The 25282-nt window shown below is 49.4% G+C and overlaps 2 protein-coding genes across 4 annotated transcripts; one reads left to right on the top strand and one right to left on the bottom strand.

Moving 5' to 3' along the window:
- Nucleotides 1–237: 237 nt before the first annotated feature.
- DHRS7B (dehydrogenase/reductase 7B) lies at nucleotides 238–13104 on the top strand. Of its 2 annotated transcripts, XM_080617722.1 has the most exons (8): nucleotides 283–310; nucleotides 1872–1956; nucleotides 5342–5517; nucleotides 7372–7487; nucleotides 8123–8333; nucleotides 8979–9071; nucleotides 10762–10914; nucleotides 11229–13104. In XM_080617722.1, the coding sequence occupies exons 2-8, from the start codon at nucleotides 1895–1897 to the stop codon at nucleotides 11432–11434; spliced, it is 1017 nt and encodes a 338-aa protein (XP_080473848.1). In that variant the 5' UTR covers nucleotides 283–310; nucleotides 1872–1894; the 3' UTR covers nucleotides 11435–13104. The 2 variants fall into 2 exon arrangements, with proteins under 2 accessions (XP_080473849.1, XP_080473848.1); XM_080617723.1 differs by lacking the exon at nucleotides 1872–1956 and having other exon boundaries at nucleotides 238–310.
- Nucleotides 13105–15355: 2251 nt separating this feature from the next.
- Nucleotides 15356–24282, bottom strand: TMEM11 (transmembrane protein 11). 2 transcript variants are annotated; one of them, XR_013956839.1, is made up of 3 exons: nucleotides 24011–24282; nucleotides 15741–16444; nucleotides 15356–15474 (listed from the first exon to the last, which is right to left on the bottom strand). XR_013956839.1 is itself a non-coding variant. In XM_080617724.1 (2 exons), the coding sequence occupies exons 1-2, from the start codon at nucleotides 24073–24075 to the stop codon at nucleotides 15928–15930; spliced, it is 582 nt and encodes a 193-aa protein (XP_080473850.1). In that variant the 5' UTR covers nucleotides 24076–24282; the 3' UTR covers nucleotides 15524–15927. The 2 variants fall into 2 exon arrangements, 1 of the variants encoding a protein (XP_080473850.1); XM_080617724.1 differs by lacking the exon at nucleotides 15356–15474 and having other exon boundaries at nucleotides 15524–16444.
- Between the last annotated feature and the right edge of the window lie 1000 nt (nucleotides 24283–25282).

Genomic DNA, 25282 nt, shown 5'->3' on the forward strand with positions numbered 1-25282 from the left:
AGCTTTAAGGTCCCTTCCAACCCGACGAAGACCAAGCTGCTCCCAGCCGGGACCAGCACTACCCAGAGGAAGGGCCGGAGCCCCGCGCTGCCGGTGCAGACCCTCGGCCTCAGCGCTGTGGCGGGTGGGGGGAGCCGGTCCCGCTGAAGGAACCTGGGGCCGGGACCGCCGCGTCCCGCCCGGGCGGCACAGGCGGACGGACCGCCGGCGAGTGGCGCCCAGGCGGAGCCGCCTGTCATTGGAGGATCACCCAGCGCATGCGCACTCCGCCGCCACCTCCGGCGGTGGCCATGGTGGCGGCAGCGGCCAGGTAGGGCCCGGGACCCCCGCGGCCTCCCCTCAGCCTCCGGCCCGGGCTCCTCCGCGGGCCGCGGGTCCTTCCTCTGACCGCGGCACCCCCACACGGCCCCGCTGCCGCCCTGCGGCAACGCTGCGGGTCGCGGGACCCGCCCGCCTGGCGGTGACCTCCCGGGGAGCTGCCGAGGGGGCAGATCAGGGACTCACGGGATGGGTTGGGGTGGAAGGGACCTTAAAGCTCATCCAGCTCCAGCCCCTGCCATGGGCAGGGACACCTTCCACTGGAGCAGCTTGCTCCAACCTGGCCTTGAACTCTGCCAGGGATGGGGCAGCCACAGCTCCTCTGGGCACCCTGTGCCAGCGCCTCAGCACCCTCATAGGGAAGCGCTTTAAGACTTACCTTTGTCCCCCAAACCGCAATGGTGGATTTTCGGGTGAGGGGTTGGAAATGAAGCTGGTAACTGAGTAGAAGTGAAAGGGAGATTTAGGAGAAGATGATTTCTCAACTCCAGGTGTGGGTTTGGGTGCTGGAAACGTACTTCCTGTACCATGAGGTGACGTTGTTTTGCATAATGTCAAAACGTGTATATATATATAAAATATGTAATATATATATACATATTATAAAGAATATGTTAAAACACAAGCCAGGTGCCTTTGAATAACAATAACAACAGGGTTATTATTCAGATGGGTTTTGTAGGTGATGCTTCTGAGATGGTCAAATTATACTAGAAAAACTTAACTGAAAGTATTATAACCAATATTAACCCACCCCCAGCAAACCTCAAACACTGGGTCGTTGTTGCCAGCTACTTACAACCAGACCTACCCCTGTGCAGCACTTGCGTGGTGCTCTTAATGCCAGTTGCCATTCTGGTCAGTTTATTGTATTCCTTCTCTTGAACCCCTTCTCTGTTCTGTGTTTGACGTGGCTGCGTTGCAGTGAGCTCTGTCCAGTTCCTATGGGCCGCCTTTGGAATTTTACTGGTTTCTTGTGACCTCCGTGTGGTTTTTGCACTGTTTTCTGCTTATAAAGTGTGGAGTGAAAGCTGTGAACATGGAAGTGCGCAGTGGTAGTCACCTGAATTAATGTGATCCCATTGGGAATGAGGTTTTTGAGGCTGAACTTCCCATTTTGGGGGTTTTTTACATCAGAGAACTTGTCAGTAAATTTGCATTGTCAGCTATGTGACTTTTCCCCCACGGTTTAGATATCTACAAGTTTGATTTCAGCTTCTTTCCAAAGCAGCTGGGTCAGTACAACTGTTTAGCTGAAACAAACCATAAATAAGGACACAAACCATAAACCATTTTCCTCCCTGTGAAATACTTCTAAGGGATTCAGTGCATTTGGTCTGCTAGAGGGAATGCCCATTTGCCTGACATGTATGAGAAACTCACTTGTCAGTTCAGTTGTGCTCAAAGTCTTTAGAACCCTAAGGGAAGAAGTTAAAAGTCTGTTTTAAGTAGCACGATACCCATTGCAGAGCGTGCTCTATGACACCAAAACTAATCCCAGCAATAGAGCACTGATACTGCTTCATAAGCTGCCTTTATTTTCTTCCATCTAGAAGAGAAGTATTGGTCTTTAGGGATGCTCTGGATTCAACACCACGAATTATGCAGTACAAGAAGTAACCAGAGGATCATCGGGAGGTCTGTATCATTCTGCATTCACTTCTCTCTTCAGCCTGGGGGTTAAATTCTCCCCCCCATTTGAAAGGTCACAGCCTCCACTCCTCAGGTTTGTTTTTGGAGGCAGCCCTTGGCCAGGCTGGCATTGGGCAGAGAGCAGTTGCTTGGAATGCTGCCACTTCCAAATTTAAGTCAGGGCTGTGCTGTTAAAAGCCTGGAGGGAGACACCACCTCAGAGGCACTGGCAAGTGAGTGCTTTTCAAAGGTAGGATATTGTGCTTTCTTCAGCCTAAAGTCGGTGGCTATTCCAGCTTAGAGCTGCTCTGCTTCAGGACAAGGGCTTCCTTAGGAAAAAATGATCCTTTTCCCTTCCTTTTAGCCCCCCCCCACCTTTGAAATGGCACCTTTTGACTGCTGAAAATAGCCTCCCAGTTGCTGCCATTTGTCATGTAAAGGACAATGTGATTCTAGGTAGCTGCAGCTAAAGGAGAATAGCTGTTGTGTATCAGGGGGTTAGTTTCTTTTTAGTCTTGGTCTCGTCTCTGCTGCCTTTAGTGCACTCTTGACCTTTTTAACCAAGACCCTTCCGAAATCATTGTCCTGGGGTTTATGGGATAACATCCAGGTCTTGGTTTCAGCTGAAAGCTGGGGTTTTTAACTGGATAGATATGATTTATTTTAAGGTAAGCCTTCCAAAGAGTTTCCAATCACCTCTCTATGTACATTATCAGTGTTCTTATTTCTGCTCTCTGATCACCTGTGTGTTCCAATCCTGCCTTTTGGGATGGGGAACTGACAATTACAGGACTTTCTTTGAACCAGTTATAACCAGTAGCATCACTTGATAAACTGGTGCCATAAACATGACCTGTTAAGAATTAATAACAGTGTTTTTCAGCAGGAATACCCAAATGTTTGACCAAAGGTGATGGTGGGGTCTCAAACTGGGAGACTGGGTGATTTGTCCACTTTGTATCTATAATACAGAGAAGAAGGGGAGGGGAAAAGAGAGAAAGAAAACCAATAAAAGGCTTGGAAAGTGTTTTTCAAATGAGAAAGGATCAAAGGGACCTTCTTTGCATAGAAAGTGCATGAATAATAACTGATGTGATTCAGGAATAAGTTAACCAGGAATAACTGGTTCATGCTGATGAGGCACCAAAACACAGCTTTTAGTTGGAAGGTTGGGGCGGGGTGGGGGGGGCTCTTTGCCACCAGCCCCTGTGGCAGAGTTTAGTCCTTGCATAATCAACCTTTATTTTTGCCTAAGAACATGGAAAGAACCAGGCTGGCATCAAGCATGGGACTCTCTCCCATCTCCTAGTGTGCTTTAGCTAGAAAAGGTGTCAGGAAAGCCCCGTCTTTCCAGTTATCTTTTTATCTGCTTTCCACTATCTACTGAAATCAGAAGCAAAGCTGCTCAGGGCCACATCTGTTAAATACCTCAGCGTGGACCAGGGCTCATAAAGGAAGCTCCACTGCATCTGTCAGCTCACACTCTGGAAATACTGAAAGATCCTAAGTGGGAGCTGAAGATTTTTGATCCGAAAATGTCCTCGAGCCTCAGTGTCAGCACAGCACCTGCTGTCCCTGCCCACAGCTCACCTCCTGAATGGCAAGAGGCCTTTGAGAGCAGAAAGAAAGAGATAACTTAGAGGGCAGCTGCTGTAACTGAACATGGGCCAGAAAGGAGAACCTTCTGCTCATCCAGGCTAAAGGGGCCAAACCAGCTCTTTCCCAGGAAGTATTTTAGGGGTGCTACACACTCTTAAGCTCAATCAACTCTGCTGTGTATCAATACAAAATACTCTGTGTACAGCACAAAGAGGGATGAGATTTTGCTCTGAGTAGCTGGGTGCTGGGCTCATGCACTGCTTTGCAACAGAATGAGTTTAATCCCATTTGGGTTCCTGATTTCCCACTTGGAGCACTCTCCCTCTGCCCCGGGGAACTCATGGCCTGGATGTCTTGCTGCATTATGCACAGTGTATTACACAGTGAGTTAGTTCAGGAATGGGGAGCTCCATAGCTCCTTGAGAAGAGCTGTGTACTAACTTAAGGGGCTTATTTTTAGACCTTGTCAAGTTTATTTTGAGCCAGCTCAGCTATCTTTAGGTGCTGTTTTATTGTGTTCCAGCTATCCCTCCAGAAATACTTACTTTATACAGTTCACTACTGTTTCAGCAAGCTGGTCTGCTCACTGACCAGCTACATTAGGAATTCTGCCCAAGCCCCTGATGGAAATCTGGAAGAGCCTGGTATTTTCCACATTAGCTCTGTTCCATGGCATGTAGCACCTCTGTCATCGTCTCACATCCCTACAAGTTCAGTCCTGCTTAGTGACACTGAATTCTGGCTTGGCATTATCAGTTTTACCCCTTGTTTTCTCCTTCTTGTGCTGTTCTCTGTGCAACAGGACTAAGATGATACACTAATACTTGGTTTTGACTTTAAGTGTGACTCCAAAGTTGTATAGATCCCAGGAGGGGATTTAACTGACTGCACTGTGCCATCAAGCATAAGAGCTTCGGGTCAGATACAGTGGGAAAGTGAGTGGCCTTTTTTACAGCAGAAGTATCACTTACTCTATCCATGGAGTAAGCTGTAACATAAACTCCTCCCTTGAAGGCAATGGCTTAGCAAGGAGATTAGGGTTATGCATTGGTATCAGAATCCAGTTCCAGGATGAGCTCAAGGTCTCATAGCTACCTTTAGCTTGGGTTTCATTCACAGGTTTAGTTTCAGTACGTTAGGGCACAATTAAACTGCATGATTACTGCTGGCAAAAGAGCACGATCTTAGACTTTTCCCTGCTAGAATGGACATGTGGTTCATTTACATCAGACAACTTGTCTCTGCTAACAGGAGGTGAAAGACACTGAAGATGGAAGCACAGATTCCAGTGTAGCAAGCAAATAACAGGCTAGAGGGAAAACCTACTCTGAGCCTCCAGAAGCCAGATTGGTTTATATCCCTCTGGGATGATAGGCAGTAACTGCTCTCTGGGATATAGATACTGCAGTACTGGCTGCTGTAGAGAAATCCAAGAGGTTTTATTACAGGCAGAAGGATGCAGAGGCACATCCCAGCCCAGAGGAGCTTTCACTCTGAATACAAGAGGGAACCTAGAGCAGAATGTGGGAACAGTATCTCTGAAGCCAACTCTGTGAGAAGTCCAACTCCAAATGTCCTGCTGGGATGTTCAGATGAGTGTTTCAATGCTTAAAATTGGGCACTGATGTGAACTTTGGAAAGTCCAAAGGAAGGGATAAGGAAATCAGTTGAAGATACCTCTGTACGGGGTCTGTTTAGTGGTGGTCAGAGCTAAAGACTTCCCTAGTTTTCAAGCCTCTGCTCCTTTTCTTGCGGATGAAACAGTCTGTTTCCTTCCATCTTGTGGCTCTAGGAAGACGGTTCAGAAAGGAAAACTCATGGATTTCACAAGCACAGTCATCATCCCACTGCTTTTTGGCAGCGTGGGGATCTTCGCCCTTTTTCGCCTGCTGCAGTGGATGCGGATGCGAGCGTACCTCCAGGAGGCAGTGGTGGTGATCACAGGGGCTACTTCGGGCCTGGGAAAAGGTAAGTGCACACAGAAGGGCACCAAGGGCAGGACAAGCAGAGGTTTGTGAAGGGGTGCTGGAGAACAGTAAAGGGCAAGAAATTCCTATTGCTTGGAATTTTGAGGCAGTCCTTGCACAGTTAGAACTACAGCCAGCACAAGCTTTGATTCAAGAGAGTCTCAAAATTGAAAGACAGTTTTCATCATGCTGTATAAACTGGAGGTCATCAAAGCCACGAACAACTTATGCTATTCTTGTGCTGTCAGGGGGCTTTTCTCTAAGTCCTGGAAAAGCCAGGAAGTCAAATTGTTTCTCTAAAGCTTCCCAGAACTGGTGGTCTGTGTTCACCTCTGTTGTATTTCCAGATACTCTGCTATACTTCCCATTTCACCTCCTTGCTCCTCTCGCCCTCATGTGAAGGTGCCTTTTTCTTCATTCTAAAATTCAAATTCTAAATTCAAACTCTTGGCAATATTAACAGCAGTGAATAGAATCACAGAACCACAGAATGGTTTGGGGTGGAAAGGACCTTAAGATCATCCAGTTCCAACCTCCCTGCCATGGGCAGGGCTCCTAGACCACATCACCCAAGGCTCTGTCCAACCCAGCCTAGAACACTGCCAGGGATGGAGCATTCACCACTTCTTTGGGCACCCTGTTCCAGTGCCTCACCACCCTCACAGTAAAGAACTTCTTCCTTCTATCTATCCTGAACTTCCCCTGCTTTAGTTTAAACCCATCTATTCTAAATTCAAACTCTTGGCAATATTAACAGCAGTGAGTAATAGAATGGATTCTTTGTTTGAGTGGATACATTCTTTAATTCTGCTTTTTAGAATTGCTTTAATAGCTTCTTGAAGAGAAGACAAGGTGCTCTCTGCTATCAAGGCCTTTCATTAGGATGAGTACATTCATAGAACAAATAGAGCTTAAACTGATGCTGTCTTTGCATGTGAGTTTATCCTGAAGGATAGGGGGGTTCAGTAACTGCACAGCCAAAGGAGATGCAATGGGCCTTTGCCTGTCACAGCCAAAGATCTGGGAGTGCTAAAGCAATTTGTATTTCACATCAAGAAGAGCCAGAACTAATATCTCAGCTGTGGTAGGCTGGGCAGATGCAGCAGTGTGGTGTTGGGTGTATGGATTTCCACCATCATACACGAAGTTTCCTCCCTTATTGACTCAGTGGCAAGATCGTCCACTATTCCCCTCACTTCCAGTTATTAATACACCAGAGCACCTCTAATTACTGTGTGTTCTTATACACCCTTTTTACATCCACCGTCATCCCTTGCACAAGTGATTTGTCTCACCGGGTCACAGAGGGGTAGGGTAGAACATGCAAATGCCTCAGCAGCTGCTAGCACTGAAAGGAGGACAAGGCATCCCTTCTTCAGCCTTGCCCTAATGATCACCCTGATGAAGGCATTAGCTCCAAGGCTTTCAGAACCTTTGGAGGTGTTCACTAAACCCTAAATCTCCTAAGACCAGGCCCTGCTGCATTAGATGACACACAAGGGAACTGTAGTCCCTCTTAAGAGGGGCACATAGACAAAAATGAAGAGGCACAGGCAAATCTGACCAGCTGATGGGGGAGGATGTGTGAACAGCACAGTCGCTGCATAACCAGCACTGTAACTGTGAGCACAGCAGCTGCTGCACTGCTGTCACATGTCTGTCAGCCACACAAAATGGCATCTTGCACCTTCACTGTAAATCACATCACTATAATTCCTCATTAGGAGTAACAAAGCCACCTTAGACCCTTGCCAGCTAAAAGAACTTTTAGCCTATCCCCCACTATGATGTGAACCTGCTGTTTGTCTCTGTCATTCAAATATCTACTTCGCTCTCTTCCTTGCTTCCTCCAAAGAATGTGCCAAAGCTTTCCATGCAGCTGGCTGCAAGCTGGTGCTCTGTGGCAGAGACAGGGAGAAGCTCCAAGACATGGTGCAGCAGCTTTCCACCGTGACCAACCACCGCAAGAAGGTAAGTGTGGGAGGAGAAGCTGCTGCTCGTGGTGGTACAGAATTGCTTGTGGGTTGTTCTTTTGAGCAATAGGAAAAATACAACTCTGTGGTTAGGGACAGATCCTGCTCTAGGGGTACACAGGGCTGACGTGTCAGATCTTGTAGAACCCCTACAAAAATAAGCCATCTGAAGGACTCCTTGCCTTGGAATGCAAGTGAGCAGTGCCCTGAGCCTTTGCATCTGTATGTCCTAGACTGAATCTGGGAAGTGACTTTCCTTCTGTTGGCCTTTATTCATGATGCTTACTTCTGCTGACAGTGGCTAAGAAGGGTATTGCTGGCTATGTAGAAGACACATGGGTTGGGGTTTTGACTTTTTCAGATGCATTTTCTGTAATAAGATAATATGACGCTTGAGTACTTGATGGAGATCTCATCTGCCCCTTTCCTAAGCTCTATAAGGAACAGGAGCAAAGAAAGATGAGAGCGCAACCTGCTCCTGTTGTGTGTTCCCTCCAAGTGGAACTGCTGCACAAGGTTTGGGTGGCCCTACTTCTGTGCTCGCAGAGCTGGGAGATGCCATCGTGAGCGTGCACACACATCACATTCAGCACAGCCTCAACTAGGCTTTTGCTAACTTCTCTTTGTCCACAGACACACAAACCTCACACTGTGGTATTCGACCTCTCGGACACTAAAACTGTGCTAAATGCTGCTGAAGAGATCCTGAAGCACCTGGGGCACGTGGACATCCTGATCAACAATGCAGGCATCAGTTTCCGAGGCACAATTGTGGACACAGGACTGGATGTGGATAAGAAAGTGATGGAAACAAATTATTTTGGTCCTATAGCCCTCACCAAAGGTACTCGTGATCCACATTACAGGGGAACAATGGATTTAGTTGATACCTTCTGCAGGCCAACACAACTAAGCACAGTTTAACCTCTATTTGTATTTGGTACAGTACAAGAGGAGAGGAAAGTCTTGTTCAAAAAGAGATGCTTGGGCATGGCTGCATGGGAAGTACCTGATCAGAGATACTATCTTGTATAAAGCATCTCCTGGCGCTGGTCTGGCAGGAGCTTATGAAGAGAGCCATGGTTAGCCTGCCTGTGCTGAGAAAACACTCGAGCAGGCAGAATGGCTTCTAGGTGAAGCTGTAGCTTCCCTGGGAAGCTTCTTTGGGTACATAAAGCTCAGGCTGGAGGGTGTCAAGCAGCAGGAAATGCAATGGTGAAAGAAAATAGCAGGTCCTGGTGATGGTGCCTGTTGGAGATCACAGGAATTGTGACAGCCTTGGTGGCACAAGCAGTCTCGTCCTAGGAGCTGCAGCCAGACTGCAGCTTCAGTTTGAGACATCCTAAACACTATCCCTTATGCAGCTCCTACACTGAACAAGGATCTTGTAATTCATTTGGGCATCTTAGAGCGCTCTGAAAGCATTGATTCTTGACAGCAGTGATGGCAGCACTGGGATTCTCAATGGGTCTTTTCTGTCTTTTGCTAGCACTTCTCCCCTCCATGATCAAGAGGAGACAAGGCCACATTGTGGCCATCAGCAGTGTTCAAGGCAAAATAAGCATTCCTTTCAGATCCGCATGTAAGTACCTCCACAGAGGATGGGGAAGACATATTTGGGGCACTAGAATGAATGAATACTTGGCTGCTGCTTCCACTTTTAGCTCTGTGTAGAGCTGGCTGCGTGCAGGGAAAGCAGAGCTGTGCATCCTTCTCAGTGTTGTCACAAAGCACTGACAGCTGTGGAGGAGGGCACTCTCAAATGCAGAATCTTAGCCCTGTCCCTGATAAGGGATGGGGAAGGAGAATGTGTTTTCAGTGTCCTGAAAGCAGCTTGATATACATAGAATCACAGAACCCCACACTGGTTTGGGTTGAAGGGACCTTAAAGCTCATCCAATTCCAAGCCCCTGCCATGGGCAGGGACACCTTCCACTAGAGCAGCTTGCTCCAAGCCCCTGTGTCCAACCTGGCCTTGAACACTGCCAGGGATGGGGCAGCCACAGCTTCTCTGGGCACCCTGTGCCAGCGCCTCAGCACCCTCATAGGGAAGAGCTTCTGCTTTATATCTATCTAAATCTACCCACTTTCAGTTATTTTCCTATCTCAACACTTGAGAGTCCCTATAAACTGCCTGAATAACTCTGTATTTGACTGTATTTTATCCTTGCTGTTCGCCTGGTACATGTCCTGTAAAAAAGGAGGACCTTTTTGTCTTGATAAGTTCCAAAGTGCCATAATACAAACAATGCCAAAACAAAAGCCTAAACAGTTCTCTTGATCCAGCAAACTTTGTGCTACGTCAGTTATGACAAGAAATAATATTGCTGAGATTACTAGAAAAAGCCTTATAAAAGATGGAGGGAACTAAACGGAGATTAACTGATGTAAAAGCATCTGTAAACCACTGAAAATAGGCATAAAAAGCGCAAAGTCCAGTGATGATAAGAGTGGTAGAGCATGCTGAGTGCAGGAGAATGGGGACCATCTGGGTAATCTGCTCTAGTAGATAATGTGGGGATGGTTGTGCCAAGAAGCATGTTCTGAGGAGCTTCCAGAGCTACCAGAGCCACATGGGCCTGTGAGTGTGGAGCTCAGCTCCTGCCTGTGTCCTCAGACAGGGATCACAGCCTGTGCTAAGCTCCCTGCTGCTGGTGTCAGCCCTGCAGCCACATTCAGGTGATGGCAGGCACAGCGGCAGTGACCAGGTACACATGGAAAGGGAGTGAGCATGAAGAGCTGCTCAGCCATTTAACGGGGGAAATCCTGCCCTAGGCCACGCTTCTGTCTGCTTGTGAGATCAGGTTTTGACTTGTGTGCAGCTGAGCTCTGAACCTGCTCTGCAAGCCTGTAGTACTCAGCCCACGTAGGCTCAGCAAGTGCCAGCTCTGCTCTCCTCTACCAGCACTGCATTCCCCAGCCCCAGCCTGTCCTGTCGGATGCTTCCCAAGCCAAACTTCCTGTCTCCTTTACCACGAGCAGGAGGCAGCTTGGGTTCACTCTCTGATGCTCTGGCCTGGCTGTGGTGGTAAGCTCAGGACCCCAGCCAGTTTCCAGCTTGAGTATTTACATTCTGCCTCCCTCATCCCCACTACCTATTGCTGCCATTCACTAAAAGAAAACCAAACTACACACAAACCAACCTGGAAGTTGGAGAACTGCTGGCTTCTTGCTGACACGTGGGGGCACTGCCATGACAAACCCATTCAGGGGAGTGAATCTTCCTTCAGCCCTGCTCCTTTCCATTGCATGGTGCTTTCCCTGTTTTTCAGATGCTGCCTCCAAGCATGCCACCCAGGCCTTCTTTGACTGTCTACGAGCAGAGGTGGAGCAGTACGACATCGATGTGACAGTTATAAGCCCTGGCTACATTCAGACAAACCTCTCTCTCAACGCCATAACAGCGGATGGATCTCGCTACGGAGGTAAGATATGATTCTGTGCCCTGTATCTAAGGCATCTCCACCTCCCTCAGTTACTGCAAAGGTGGTGGGGACACAGCTTAGCCCTGAAGTATCAAAAGACAACTCTGGATGCAGGGTAGGAACAGTAACCCCCAAAATACAGCCTTCCTAGACAGCAACTACTGACTTCTAGCCCAGCCATGACTTATACCTGCCTGTGCTCCCACACACAACTGATGTAAAACTGATAAAAACATCCAAGCAGCCATGTACAGTTAGAGCATTCCCAGGAAAGGTGCTCAAGCATGGGCTTACCTGAGGCTTTCCTTTGGCAGTTATGGACAAGAACACCGCGGAAGGACAGACGGCTGCAGAGGTGGCTCAGGTGGTGCTCAATGCAGTGGGACAGAAGAAGAAGGAAGTACTTGTGGCTGGGCTGACACCCTCCCTGGCTGTCTACCTGCGAAACCTCTGCCCCAGGCTCTTCTTCAGCTTAATGGCAGAGAGAGCAAAAAAGGAGAGAAAAGCAAAGGCCTCTTAGAGCTGAGCTCACTGGAGCAGGGACTGCAGGGAGAGGCTGAGCCCCTGCACTTCAGCTGGGACATCGGGAGGTGCTCCTGCAGGAAAATCCTTTCCCAAAACGCCGCAGTTTACCATTGCATGGAGAGTGGGAAGCAGGTTTCCCCCACACCAGGACAGGCCTGTTTGGTGGAAGACAGCACCTACAGCTCACCTGGAGAAGGGTGCTTGGACAAAGGGGGAGAGCTGAGGCTGCAGCGGAGGCAGCTCAAGGGAACATGTCGCAGCAGGGGAGGCCCATGTGCTGGAAGACAGCACCTTACCTCACTCCAGGCTTGCTCAGCTTTACTGGCCTGCTACAAATAAAACCCACCCTTTTTGCCTTCACACAAGCAGATCTTGTCTTTCCCTACCCCATGGCCCCAGTGAAATAAACTCCTCAGCTGAGGAGTGAGGAGTGAGCAGTGTCTCCTTCCCACTCCTTCCACTCTGATCTAGAACACATTGCTTAAAATGGGGAACTTCACAGAGCCTCTCTTTGTCAGCGTGCCACATCATCTGATCTGTTCAGCTAAAGTCAAGACCAGGGCCACTTTTAAAGTAACTGATGTAAAACCTAAGCTTTATTTGGCAGTTACCTGCGTGAATCATGCCTCACTGACATGGTTCAGTCTAACTCTGCACTACCTGACAGCAGTGTTCACCCCAGCATGAGCTAAAGCAGGGGGAGGACTGGACAAACAGAAACCAGCACAGCAGGACATGCTGCTGTGTCTGAACACCGTGAGCTGATGGTGGTGGTCCATCTGCAGGAGTAGGTGTGAGTCTGCAGGCACCAACACATTGTCTGCTGCAAGCAGAGGGTGCATAGGGTGGACAGAATAGGAGACAGACCCTTAGTTCTCATCAGGTGTAAAGCAATCAGGTGCTCATGAGGATCACAGCCTGTGGGGGAATGATACCAACCCATCACACAGCACAGGCTTCAGGGAGCCTGATGGCCTGAGGGAATGCCATATTCCATTCCTCCCCCTTCTTCTCATGTGAGGGATGCCAGCACCGCTAGGAAAAGGAGCAGCTGCACAGAGGTAGTTCAGTAAGGACAGAAATGATCCTTTTTAACTCGTATTTTAACCAAAGCCTATTAGTGGGAACCAAGGTCCAGACCCCTGTGGCCACCTCCATGCACTTCCCAGCATTTTATGTATCCTGCCTTGTATGTCCTGCCTGTGAGTGCACATCGATGACAAATAAATCACATTGCTATGAAATCAATCCTTTGTTCTACTTCAGCTCCTCACAGCAGGTAATGTTAAAGGAAGGGAAAGCAGGAGAGGTTTGGGTTTCTCCCATTCCTGTAAGGTGTAGAACAACATACTTCATCCCAGCCCTCTTTCCATCTTCTGCTAGCTTACAATAGGCATAGTGCGTATCCACACACAGGGTCAGTCACACTGGAACCCAAATACAGGTGTGCAGGCTTAGCAGGAGCTTCTTCAAGAAGTCTTTTCTTTACTACAGGTTTATAACTGATCTCTGAGAATCCATCCCAGCTGATGCCCAGGATGTGTCTAATGACCCCAATGCTACTTGCTGCTCAGTTAGGACACTTTCTACCATTCAATCTGTGGCTGAGGTTCCACGTTTGTTACCTAAAGGCCTAGGGTTGAAATTGCAAGTTGAAGCTTTACCTTCTCTTCTCCTCCACAACGGGTTTCTAAGCATTAGTTGTGCTTTCCTTTCATGTTTTGCACATTCAGGTCCTCCTGCCAGTCCTGTCCAGCTGCTCACCTCGTGCTGTTCCAGGTCATGGCAACCCAGGAAGGACCAAGGGGCTCTCTGTGTCATCATCCAGGGTTCTGAGAGGTGCAACACAGCAGGCCTGAGGAGAAAGATTACACATGGGGAGTTAACTGTAGTTACTGTTTGAACCACAGCTCCAGCTCAGAGGTTACCAAGAGTGTACGCATTCCCCTTTGGAAGTAAATCCCCTCTCTGTGATGAGAGGCACGTAACATGCTCCACTTCAGAGCCCCTCCACAACGGCCAGGATGGGCAGCAAGCCATGGGGGGGCTTTTGTAGAGCTCATCCCCAGCTGTAACCCACAGCTACCAGCAATGGGGGTCAGCAAATACAGCCCCCACCTCATGCAGTGCCCCAAACACAACCTGAGACCCCTCTTAATACCCTCCCAGCTCACCTTGTGTGGTTCCAGCACTGATTCACTAACAGCCAGGATGTCACCAAGCACTTTAGCTCATTAACAGGCCTCCTACCCCATCCATGTCCTCTGCACCTCAGCATGGAGCAAAGGGTGAGTTTTTAAACCAGACCTACCTGTTGTGACAGCTGAGCTGACTTCACCTTCCCTCCTGCAGTAAAACACCACAGCGAACTTGCCCATTCTTAACTCCAGAGTCTTTGCTGCAAGCCAAGCAGCTCAGGAGCCTGCTGAGGGTCAGTCCTTCTGCCACAGCCATCATTTCAGGCAAGGGAAAGCTTAACACCAGAAAGCAGCAGGACCACAGGGGTTTGGTGAAGAAAAGGAACTAGCCCTGACAGTTATCCTGGATTAAAATAAAGAGCAGGAATGTCTTTGGTGTGGCCAGCACGAGGGGATTTCAGTAGTAAAGCACCTATCAGCTATGGCAGCTCTGCCACTCGATTAGAATCCATCCAGTAGACGGCACTTCAAACGTCAGTCTGAAGGGGCAGCCTGCCCAGCAGACTTGGCCTAACCACAGGAAGATGAAGTAGCTGCATTTCTTCCCCTCCTCTCTGCCAAGGCAACTGTACATTGTTGCTATAAATAGAGATGAGCTGGATCCCTGCTTCTTTTAACCTTGGAGGGAGACAACTCAGCCGCTGTACCAGCAAAGGGCTGCTGCCACCTCGGAACATCTGGATGCCACTGGTGTTTCCTCTCACCCGTGTGCCTGCTGAGGTTCGGCTGCCTCAGGGGTAGAAGCACTTGGTCAGGACTCCCAGCACACCCAGTCTGCCCAGCACACAGACTGGGACGGGTGCCCTACTGACACAAAAGCCACATCAGCAGCAAAGCACGAGTTGGAAGCATGGCCAGAAACGCTCGCTGCAGCCTGGAGGCCAGGAGGATGCCTCAGTGCCTGCTGCTGCAGTTAAGGAAGATAAAGATGGGGCTACCGAATGTGGTTTTTGACCTCATGAGACTCCTTTCCAAGGTCAGTGCCTCACAGTGGAGGTCAGGCTCCAAGCAAGCAGGACGCCTGTGTGCAGGCAGGTTTTATTACAGGGCTTTGCTCTTGTATTCAGATCGTAACACTTGAAGCTGTGCCAAGCTGGCCTTGGAAGTGCAAACCACGCCTGGTTTCCATGTGGGAGGAGGTTATAGACAGCAAGCCCCTAGCTTTTGAAAGGAACTGGCAAAACCAGTAAGTATTTCCCATTCTATGAACAAGATTTTGACAGTTCTGAGCTAAAAGATGAATTAATGCACAAGAGTAGATCCTAATATTCCAAGTAATGGAGTTACAAGACACAAGCACATGGATGCATTGCAGCAGCAGCAGCTCCGGAAGTGCACGTTCCAAGCAGGAGCAGTGGAATTGCAGTCAGGGCGCAGCCCCCAAGTGTCAGCACATAACAAAGCACAAGGGTGAGAGCCCAACTCCCACCTTGGCAGTGCTCAGCTGCACAGGAGAGACGGATCCACGTTAGGAAGAACATGAACAAGAACTGAGCAGGATGAGTTTGTAGCTGGAAACTCAACAGTGTTCTCTCCCCTGTGTGGAGCAGTAAGGGCTGGAGGAGGGCAGCAGAGGATTTGGAGCCCTTTAGCCCCAACCATCAGTATTTAAGCAATTGCCAAAAGGATGTAAGCACTGGGGTACCAAGTTAGCCTCTTCCAAGAAACACAACTAGTCAAGCAAGAGGGAAAGCAACACTACAACAGCTACTCCTTCAACAGATGGAGAGTGTCCATGGACACCACTGCCACGGGGCCAAGGGGAGCATCAGGTCTGTGTGTGAGCACAGATAAATAATCATCACCACTGGCATCCTCACAGCAAAGTCTCCGTCCCCTGCAAGGAAAAGGAACTATGATAACAGTAACAAGAGAGCAAAAAGCAGTTGAAATTCTCATCCTTTAATGGTCAATGATAACTTCTGGCTGGTTCTGTGTAATACAATTAAACAAGATACTTAAATGTTTCCCCCCAAAAAAAATAATAAAGAAGTAGAAGAAGCTCTCACACCCCCTCTTCCTATAGCTCACTTTCGACATGCTGCTGCTGGATTGGACTCCCATGGCCTAACATACAGCTCTCAAGTCACCACACATCCACACCTTAAGTGTAACGAAGAACTGAAAAACCTCGGTGCACCAGTGATGTGTTATTCGAAAAATAACATCTCTTATTAAACCAAATCCTTTCCCAGTCTCCAACTGCTTCTCAAAAAGAGGAAAAACAAAATGTTACTGCGGGAGTCTTAATACACTTTGTCTTTGTGGGTTTCTCTCTTCCCTGCTGGAGTCATACAGCATAGAGTTCGTAGATCTTCTTTACACAGTACACCAGGGCAGCGAGTGCTATCGTGTTGTGCAGTCTCTTTCTGTGCAGGTCGTCCTTCCTCACCAGCACCACCGGGGTGGAGGAGGTGAGCGTATGCAGGGGCAGGCGGGAAAGTTTATAGGCATCGTACTCTACTTGGTACTTGCAACAGGGATCAAATTGCCAAGAGATGCCATAAAGGGTGCAGCAAGCCACGCTCAGCACACCAGCAGGCAGGGAGATGTAGTGAGAATAATCTACTGGAAGGGCCAGAGGGGTGAAGAGGCAAGTGGTACCCGCCAGCACGGCCGTCTTGTGCAGGCAGTTCCCCACCGTGATCCAGCGCGCAGTCTCGTCCCCAATGCGGGTGGGCTCTATCACTATGTATTTGTACTGTGCTTCCAGGGCCTGCTCCAGCTCGTACTCAAACTGGTCCTGAGCGTTCTCTCCATTGTAGATCTCATGCACGATGTAACAGTCCGTGGAGGACAAGGCGACCCTGTTAAGAGGAAACATGGAATTAAAACTACAGGGCTTCAAGTCAGGAGAAATATCCCAAAGTGAGGATGGGCAGCCCCTCAAGGTGAGGCGCTGCCTCTGTTCAACAACAAGCAGCTTTTAAACTCGCCTCATTTCACATCAGCTGAATATGCCTGCTGCACATGAAGCCATCCTGATATAAGGCAGTGTATTTTTCCCTTACCTTTTCCTAACTTGGAGGAGGGAGAACATGGAGAAAACAGGATGTTGTCAACAATCCTGAGATGGTTCCTTCCCCATCAGCCTCTCTAGAGATGCTGGAGTGTCACCTTAGTGACCACACACATCAACAACTCAAACCACACAGACAGAAGGAGTTTTCAAACCACACAGACAGAAGGAGTTTTCATAGGAAATAAGACTGATGCACCTGAGGGGTGCATCAGGAGATCAAATTTAAGAGGGAAAGCATCTTCAGATGAGCATTTGCTTCCCCCTCACAATAACTACCTCCTTGCCATTGATGCAGCTTGCTTCTTAGTCCTCCACAGTAAATCCAACCTAGTAAATCCAAAGTAAACCTAACAAGGATGCCCAAGAAGCACTGCTGGAAGTGAAGGTGGAAAAGGTAGCAGAGGACCCTGTTACAGAACGGTTCATTCCCTCTTCTGAAACAGGACACAACAAAGCAAGACAGGAACATGTTTCTAACCCAGGCAGGCTTGAACAGTGCAGAAAGAGCTGGTCACTTCACCTCGGAGCACGCTCCTACTGACAGGGCATTCACAAGACCACATTTGAGCTGCAGCTTTTAGCTACCTGAAGGCACATCAGTTCCCACCTTCCCTCCACCCTCCTCACACGTCGCCTTTGCTGCAGCTACATTCATGTGACAGACTGCTAAGGAACAGGCTGGTGACTGTTTACCTGCGCTGGGAAAGAACAAAACCCCATCCATTAGGAGGCAAAATCCTCCCTTTTAAGAGAAGAAATAATTATTCCTGACATACTTGTGCTTAACCAGAGCATGCGGCCTCTCGAGGATAAAAATATCCAGCAGATTCCTTCAGCAGGAGGAGAACAAACCGTGCAGCAGACAAAACATCTCATCCCAACCACACTGAAACCCTCTCCATACCAAGAGGCAGGACTCTGCTGAGAGGGAGGCTGAAACCACCACTTTTTACTCCATTAGTACAACAGCACTTGTGTGCATGCCCTGGAAAATAAGGGAGAAAACCCCACGTTCATAAGCTGCTGTGTTAGACGTTACCCTTAATATGCAGCTCCATTCACGCTGCACAGGGTGTTGTGCAGTGGGCAACTGTAATCAAGGCTATTAGCAAATTACAAGCTGTTGCCAGAAGTAGCTGCTTGTGTGAAGAGCAGCAAACACATCAAACAGCAGGACCTGAGGTGCACCAGCCTCTCAAAGCAAAGGAATAAGCAGTTTCATTAGCAGTCTGCCTGGAATTCATATAAACTACAAGGAAAACTCAACTGACAAGCCAGCTATTGAGGTCTCTGCAGTGCATTTCCCCCTTGGCCTGTTCATGGGTAGAAAGGAGAATAAAACTCCACTGGAATGCTGTGTATGTGTATGCCAGAGGCGTCTTTAAGGCAGATATTGGTAGGAAAATAAGGATTAACTCTTTCAGCACAGGATTTGGGGAGCTCTGAGGTTCTGCAGTGAATTGGAAAGTGTTTTAAAGAAGAATAATGAAGCACCTATATAGAGTTCTACACATCTAATAGAACTGAATGCATCAGCTAACACACAAAGGTGGTTAACCAAGAACTAGCTAACCAAGTTACACTGATACATTAAGAACACAACTGCTAAATGGGTTTTGCCAAGGGTGTTCTTTCCTTGATGACAATTTTCCCAAATGCAGCTTCTTCCAAATCAAACTCCAGTTTCATTACAGCTGAGACTTCAGGTAACTGTAAATCAACACCAGTGACTGTGTGAAACCACTTGCTAAAGCCTAATGAATGACTTCAGGGAAAAGCTATTGCTGAAAAGCATTTTGAAGCTGGCAGCTGACCCAGCGCTAACACAACCCCCCAGATAAAGTTACTATTTCCTACCAAGGAGGATTTTCAGTGTTCTGTAACACATAGCAACATGCAAAGAAGCAGCATCCAAATTGAACTAAGAACTCTGCAGAGGCTTAGCACAACAGTCTAATCACCCTGGGGTCTCCCTGTCATCAGTGGCAAAACAAGGGTGAAACAAGCCCGTTTCATCCCTGCCTGTACACAGCCATGGAGAGCTGGGTTTCTAACTCTAGGAATCAAGTAACTGCATTGCATGAGGTTTCTCCAGGCTCACTGGAGGCACTAACCCATCAGCCTCATTTCTCCTTGCTCACATCTTGCCTGCTTTCCCCTCTGAACACCCCTTCACCGGGATGTACAGGCATAGCCAGACCACAAGCCACAACAACCTGTCAAAGAGAGCAGGAATCCAACAGGCTTTAGCCGGAGGCAGTACTGCCCATCTCTTCTGGAATCTTTCGGCTCTGGCGCTTTGTAACAATAAAGTCAAGAAAGGCACAATCCTTCTAAGCCAGAACAAGCAGAACTTAAAGTATGCTCTATTGAAAGCAAAAAATCACTGGGAACTAAACTGGACAAAGGTTTCAGCCCTGATAGTGTGGCCCCCAAACTACACTGCTTCTCCAAATCACTCCTCTAATATCAAACTCCATCTCCATCACAGTGCTGAAGCTGCAAATGTGCAATCCAAAACCAACAGACAGAGCATGAAAAACGAGCTGCTCAAACAATAGGACACATGAAGAGTCAGCAGCACAAGCAGAAAAGCTCCAGTTCTGTAACAGGGGAAGTGGGGTTCAGCGCGTACTATTGCCACGCAAGAACTGGCTGCCCGAGAGGATGGAAAGCTGGAGACTAAAATAGAAAGAGACACAGATGAGATGTGTGGGCTTGGGAAGGTTCTGGACCTCGTTGGCATGCAGAGAAGGACCCAGGACCTCAATCCCCAGCAGCAATCTCTCCTGACACAGCTTTTCAATTGAAGCCAGCAGCTGCACATGAACAAACCCAGTGAAAACAATGGGATTTGCTGGAATGCTGGAGGCTTTTGCCTTTTGGAGCTTGTCTCCCACCCCCAGAGATGGGAAACAAAAGTGCAGAGCTATGCAAGAACTCCAGGCTGGCATCCCCCCATTGTGAAGTGCGGTGATTTTGTATCAACTCCATTTTACATGAAAGAAGAGTAAATAACCAGTGACAGAGAGGGCCTAGCTCCAGGAGTCACAAAATGCTGTATGTCTCCAGAAACCCAAAGCGCTATTTACTACACAGACAAAACCTAAAAGCAGTTGTTAACTGTTCAATCAGATTATTTTCCAGGACCTGCCTCCCCACCCCAACTAAAGAGGGCCAAGTTAAGAAGTTGCACAGCTTCTCTGTAAGAACAGTTCCAGACCTTACATCCAAATGGTTTATTCTGTTGCAGCTTCCTGCATTCTAGGCTTGCAAATCAAGATGAAAACCATTTAAAATCACTGCTGTCAAATTTGGTATTGCCAAAGTTATTTATAAGGAATAGGTTGTTAACGGAGCTACCACCAGCAGGAGGGGCAGAAGTGTCTGTTCAGCTATAGAACAAGCTTCAAATTACGTGTGGATTAGCTTCCTAACATGGGAATATCGAGAGCACCAGGAGAGAGGTGCTGCAGCTGGCTGCAAACAGCCACTCCGGCAGTTTCCCAGTTGCAGGCCTCAAAGCAGCTCCGTTTCTCTGCCTTCAGCTTGGGAGCAGTGTCCTGAGCTGCCCCTTGCAAACAGCAGCCTGTCTGTTAATTCTAAGTTTCGATTAGGTAGTTTTATGGGTGAAGGAATAAATCCTCTTATAAGGAGGAGCCACAGTGCTGCTCGATGTGCAAAGACATTTGCCAGGTGCCAAGTGGCAAAAAGAGAAATGAAGAGAATGCTGAGAACAGGGTAGATGACAACATCCTTCATCCTTCTACTGTCCACTTGCAGGGGAGAAGGACTGAGCTGTTGCCCTCAGGCTAATGGTGTTCCTCAATCCACCAGACAGCCTTTTGGTGAGGGTTTCCTGCTGTCCAGCTATCTCAGTTCTGCAAAGTGTTGAGAAGCATGATTAGAAACAATCTCTCACTGCACAAAGCACAGGCTCTGTGCATAAGCAGTTCTTTTTAAACCCCTCCCATAACATGCAGGACAAGTTTTGTTCCTAGACATCAGGAACATGTTGAATGTTCCTGGACAACAGTATTGCTGAGAGCACCAAACACACATTGAGGTTAACAGCAAATGATTAGTAGTTAGAAAAATAAGAAAGGAGAGGCTTGCAGCAGTGTGATAACAACTATCACAAGCAGCACACACACAATCTCATCTAGCAATGCAGCAGTGGAACTTCATGGTGCTGTGCAAGTGAACTGCAGCAAAAGGACGTTACAGATGGCCAAAGCAGTGTCTGGGGTCATTCTTAGCATCTCTGCCAAGCTTGAGTAAGTCAATAAAGTTGAGGCGTGACAAATACAAACACTAAACTTCCCTCCTCCCATGTAAATCCTTCTTGAAACTTAATTTCATCCCAAGAATAAGGAATGAGCTGTGGTCTGGCTTTAATTCTCTGTGGAAATACTCCACCTTATATTCAACTGTATTTGGCTACTCAGGAGAGCTCCAGGATATGGTGCACAGAAAATACTGACCCATCCCAGCTTGAACACATGAAGAATTGTTTCTCTGCTCAGTGTCCACATAATCTACCAGTCTCAGGCCATTAGCCACGGCTGTCAGGCCTAGAAGGCCGGTCTCAACAGGCTGTCAATGCATGCATTAAAGCAGAGGAAGAACAGGAAAAGCACAGCAATAAAGCAAGACCTGCGCTCAAAAGATGAGTCTTAAACACAGACGGGGAAAGAAAGAGAACAGGGGAACATAGGTGAGATCTTCAAGCAGCCTCAGTAAGTGAAGACAACACTAAGGAAAACATCACCAGAGCATAGCAAACCACTCCAGCCATGAGACAAAAAGGAGGTGTCAATTTTAAGTCAATTAATGATTAGCCAGACTAATGGAAACAGGTCAATCATTGCTGTAAGCAAACAGAGTACCAGAAATCTGAGCAGTGCAGGTAGCAACAGCAGAGCCCTCTTTAAGGGCACAGAGAAGCCAATGCAAGCAGCAGGGAGGACATGAAAGCTGCTCTTTCTGGAGTTTGTTAGCACATCACCCAGGGGAACAAATGCCATTCTGTCTTCTGGCCTGGCGGGCAGCGTGCTGAATTTCATACAGAAACACTAAGCACAATTCAGTGCCTGTTCTGTATAGAAAAGGTTGTTTTGGTCTAGAAACTAACAATTGCCTTTAGTCAGGCTCCATTAAAGAGTCTATCCAGAATGAAGAAAAACAAATATTTAGTTGGTTCTCTTCAGTGTTTTGGGTTATTTTCCCTGTATTATTTCAGCACCAGCTGGAGTTCACAGCAACATCCTTTGAAATTCACGTCCTTACATTGACTCCTATTGAGGAGAAAGAACTTTTGGACCAACCACTGACTTCTTTCTCTCAATAAAGTCCTTTATGAAGGGATACAGTCTCTACAGATAGAGCCGCTGCACTGGTTGGGTTGGGGTATTTTTAAACGAAGGCTGGGCTGCTCTAACAGCAGACAGTATTTTATTCACTGCTGAGTCTCCTCAAAGCACCTCCCAACACACAGATGCCTTTTAGACTCGCTGGCTGACAACTAAAACCTCCTTGAAGCAGCCCATTTAGGAGGAAAGCTGGATTAGCATATTCAGTTCAAAGGAACGTGTGTCTTTGGACAAGAACCCTGCCCAGAGTGAGGAAACTGCACTCACCATATAAAAACCACATGTCATCAAAGGCTGACATCAGGCCTGCCAGCACTGATGCACAACCCGAGGTGCCAGCAGCCAGATGAGATCAGGAGGTGTGTGTGATTTAGGATTGTGGAGAGGGGGAGAGGCCCAGGCACGTGCATCTCCACCTCTGCAGCTGCAAGGAAGAAGCAGCACGAGGCTGGTATCACCCAACAACTATTACAACTATGATCTTCCATCACATCCATGCAGGATGACACTGACAAGAACCATCACCTTTTGATGGGGATTGTGACACACTGGTCAGTGGGGCATCTGTCCACTTCTGTGCTTTCTCATACTTCACTATATACTTCTGATGGGGAAAGGAAAACTTATACATGAAGTAACTCAAGAGGTTTTGACCATAAGATCAAGAGTAATCATAGCTTAAAAAGTCACCTCAAACTACACTTAGATTATTGTACGCTTCACAGATGAAGTTCCAAAGTAACAACTCACTCTTAAGTCAGCATCGATTCTCACTGAAGTTATTGAGTGCTCTTTTCCATTCTATTTTCCCCCTTTGCTTCTATTGGGAGGACAGGCCTACCGCAAGGAAAACCCACATGGAAACTCCACACCTCACGGGTTGCAGCCAGCACTGGGTGCAGGCAGCTTCAGCACGATGCCACTGAGCCCTGTGGCATCCCGAGTCGTTTTATATAAACTCCACTGATGCAGTAATTCCGTTGGCTCTTCCAGTTCAATTACTTTTGAATTCCCTCGCATCAGCGCCAGGATTTTAAGGGCTACTTGTGGCTCTCTTTGGCTACACCATCAAATAGAACAGCGTTGAGTTAGAGCAAGAGAACAAAAGGAAGCAAAAGCCACGGCTGAAATGAAGGGATAGATCAGAGTGTCTCGGTAAGGCGGGAGGACAAAGGAAAACTCACACTAAAAACGGCAGCCGCTCGTTACATCAGTCAGCCCTGGGGCAAAACAGGGAAAACGCCAACGTAAGGAAACGCAGGCTTTAACCAGACGTTTTAAGTAGGTAAAGCACCGTGCACACCGGTATTAAAGCAGCTCAACAAGATTTTCCTCTGCTTTTTTCCCCCTGTTTTAAAGTTACGACTCCCAAACTTCCACAGCTGCTCTATGGGAAGCTCCCGCACGTCCCAAGCTGCTCCTTTCCATCCTGACAGGGGCAAAGCGACACCGTTACCGAGCCCTGCGAACGTCCAGGCCGCAACCGCGCCCGTCCCCACGGCTCGGGGGTCGCGGCGGCTCCGCACTGAACCCCGCAAGCGGCCGGGACCGCCGCGGCAGGAGGTCACCCTGGAGGACTCCTCGCTGCCCTTATGGCCTTTAAAAATAGCCGCGGAAGGAGCCTCCCCGGGGCTGGCCCTCCTCCACCCGGCCCCGAGCGCCGCATCCCCGCCGGCGGGAAGGGCTGCCACCGCCACCCCGCGGGCCGCGCTGACCTTCCCTTCCCGGCCCCGGCTCTCCCCGCGCCCGCCCGCAGCCGGAGAGCGCCAAAGCCAGCGAGCTCCACGCCTCAGCCCCACACGCAGCCTGGCCGCGTCCCCCCACACGCACCCTGCCCGGCCACGCTCCCCTCAGAAGGGCCCCCGCCCTTGCCCCGGGGTCGCGGGGAGCCCCGAATGGCTGCAGCCCGCCTCTTCCCGCTCGCTGCCCGCCCGAGGAGCCCCGGCAGCGCCGCAGCCTCCGCCTCAGCCGCGGCTCACCTCTCCCGGCCGCCACCGCTGTTGGTGCTGCCGGGGCCAGCGCGCCTCCTTCCCCACGCCGCCATCTTGGAGACACTCGGCTCGCAAATGTCGCCGCCAAGAGACCCCGGGCCTGCCGCAAGGCCCGACGGGAAATGTAGTGCGCGGGGCTCGCCGGTACCGCTCAGAAGGCGGAGGACTAGCCCCGCTGAGAACTACAAGTCCCAGAGTGCCCCGCGCCAGCAACCAGCCGCGGGGTCTCCTGGGAGGTGTAGTCCCCTCGGCTGGCGGGAGCGTTGTGGGGGTCCCCTCAGCGCGGCCCGGCGGTGGCGGCAGCGCGGCCTCGTCGCCCTCCGCCCTGCCCCTTCCGCCGCCGCTCCCCAGCCGGAGCGGGCCGGCCGCGGGAGGAGCGCCGCGGCGAGTCCCGGCCTGCCCCGCGGCCCCGCCGGGAGGGGGGTGCGGCCCGCGGTGAGGCCTCCGCCGCGAGTGAGGCGCCCCGGGCGGTGGTGGTGTGAGGGAGCGGGTCTGCTCCTCGGCTCTCCAGAGCCTGAGCGCAGCCTTGCTCTCCTGCTCGGAAGGAAACGGTACCCGATCTGTGCTCGCAGGCGGAGCGGCAATGGAGAAGCTCCTCCAAGCAGCGATGGGAAAGAGACTGGGCTTTACTGGGGTGAATTTAGCCCCATCCTGACAGAGGGGCAAGGAACAGGGAGGCTCCACTGCGGCACCTCTGAGGGACAGTAACAGTTTATAGCCAAATACCTCATTAGAAAGGTTTCCCAGCTCCCATCCATCCAGCAGCAGCGGATGCTGAAGGGTGTGGGGCTGTCCCAGGACCCCCCCAACGGCCTCCAGCGCTGAAGCCATTCCCAGCACAGCCGGGTCACCCGAGTGGTGTTTGGATGCTGTATCTCCAGTATCCTTTTGCCGCTCCAGGGCCCCCTGTGGCTCCTCCCTGGAGAAAAGGAGCCTTTTTCTCTGGAATTCATTTTTCCATTGCAAAGAACAGCTCCCAGATCCATCACCTCCCCTCTGCTGGAGATAAACCTTGCCACCAGCTGTCCCCAGCACCCATCAGAGCACAGCCCTCCCTTTATCCTAAGTGCCCATCAGCAGGGAACGACGTTTCCCATCCCTAGAAAAAGCCTCTTTTTACCAACATCATTTCCAAGCCATGTAACATAACCAAAGAGAACAAAGGGAATGGCTGCTCCCATCATCCCTGGCATCCCAAGGATTCCCTCCAGCACCCCTGGTTTGTCAGCCAGAACTCGGCGTCCGGCTCTTCCAGTGCAG

Source organism: Psittacula echo (assembly GCF_963264785.1).
Source record: "Psittacula echo genome assembly, chromosome: 5".
Lineage (NCBI taxonomy): Eukaryota > Metazoa > Chordata > Aves > Psittaciformes > Psittacidae > Psittacula > Psittacula echo.

What these genes read in the sequence shown, in the direction of transcription:
- DHRS7B (XM_080617722.1), top strand. Translation starts at nt 1,895, where the DNA reads ATGCTCTGGATTCAACACCACGAATTATGCAGTACAAGAAGTAACCAG. An exon ending in TCCTATAGCCCTCACCAAAG is followed by an intron (nt 8,334 to 8,978) that starts GTACTCGTGATC and finishes GTCTTTTGCTAG; the next exon opens with CACTTCTCCCCTCCATGATC. An exon ending in CATTCCTTTCAGATCCGCAT is followed by an intron (nt 9,072 to 10,761) that starts GTAAGTACCTCC and finishes CCTGTTTTTCAG; the next exon opens with ATGCTGCCTCCAAGCATGCC.
- TMEM11 (XM_080617724.1), bottom strand. Translation starts at nt 24,075, where the DNA reads ATGGCGGCGTGGGGAAGGAGGCGCGCTGGCCCCGGCAGCACCAACAGC. An exon ending in AGCGGTGGCGGCCGGGAGAG is followed by an intron (nt 16,445 to 24,010) that starts GTGAGCCGCGGC and finishes TCCTCTTAACAG; the next exon opens with GGTCGCCTTGTCCTCCACGG.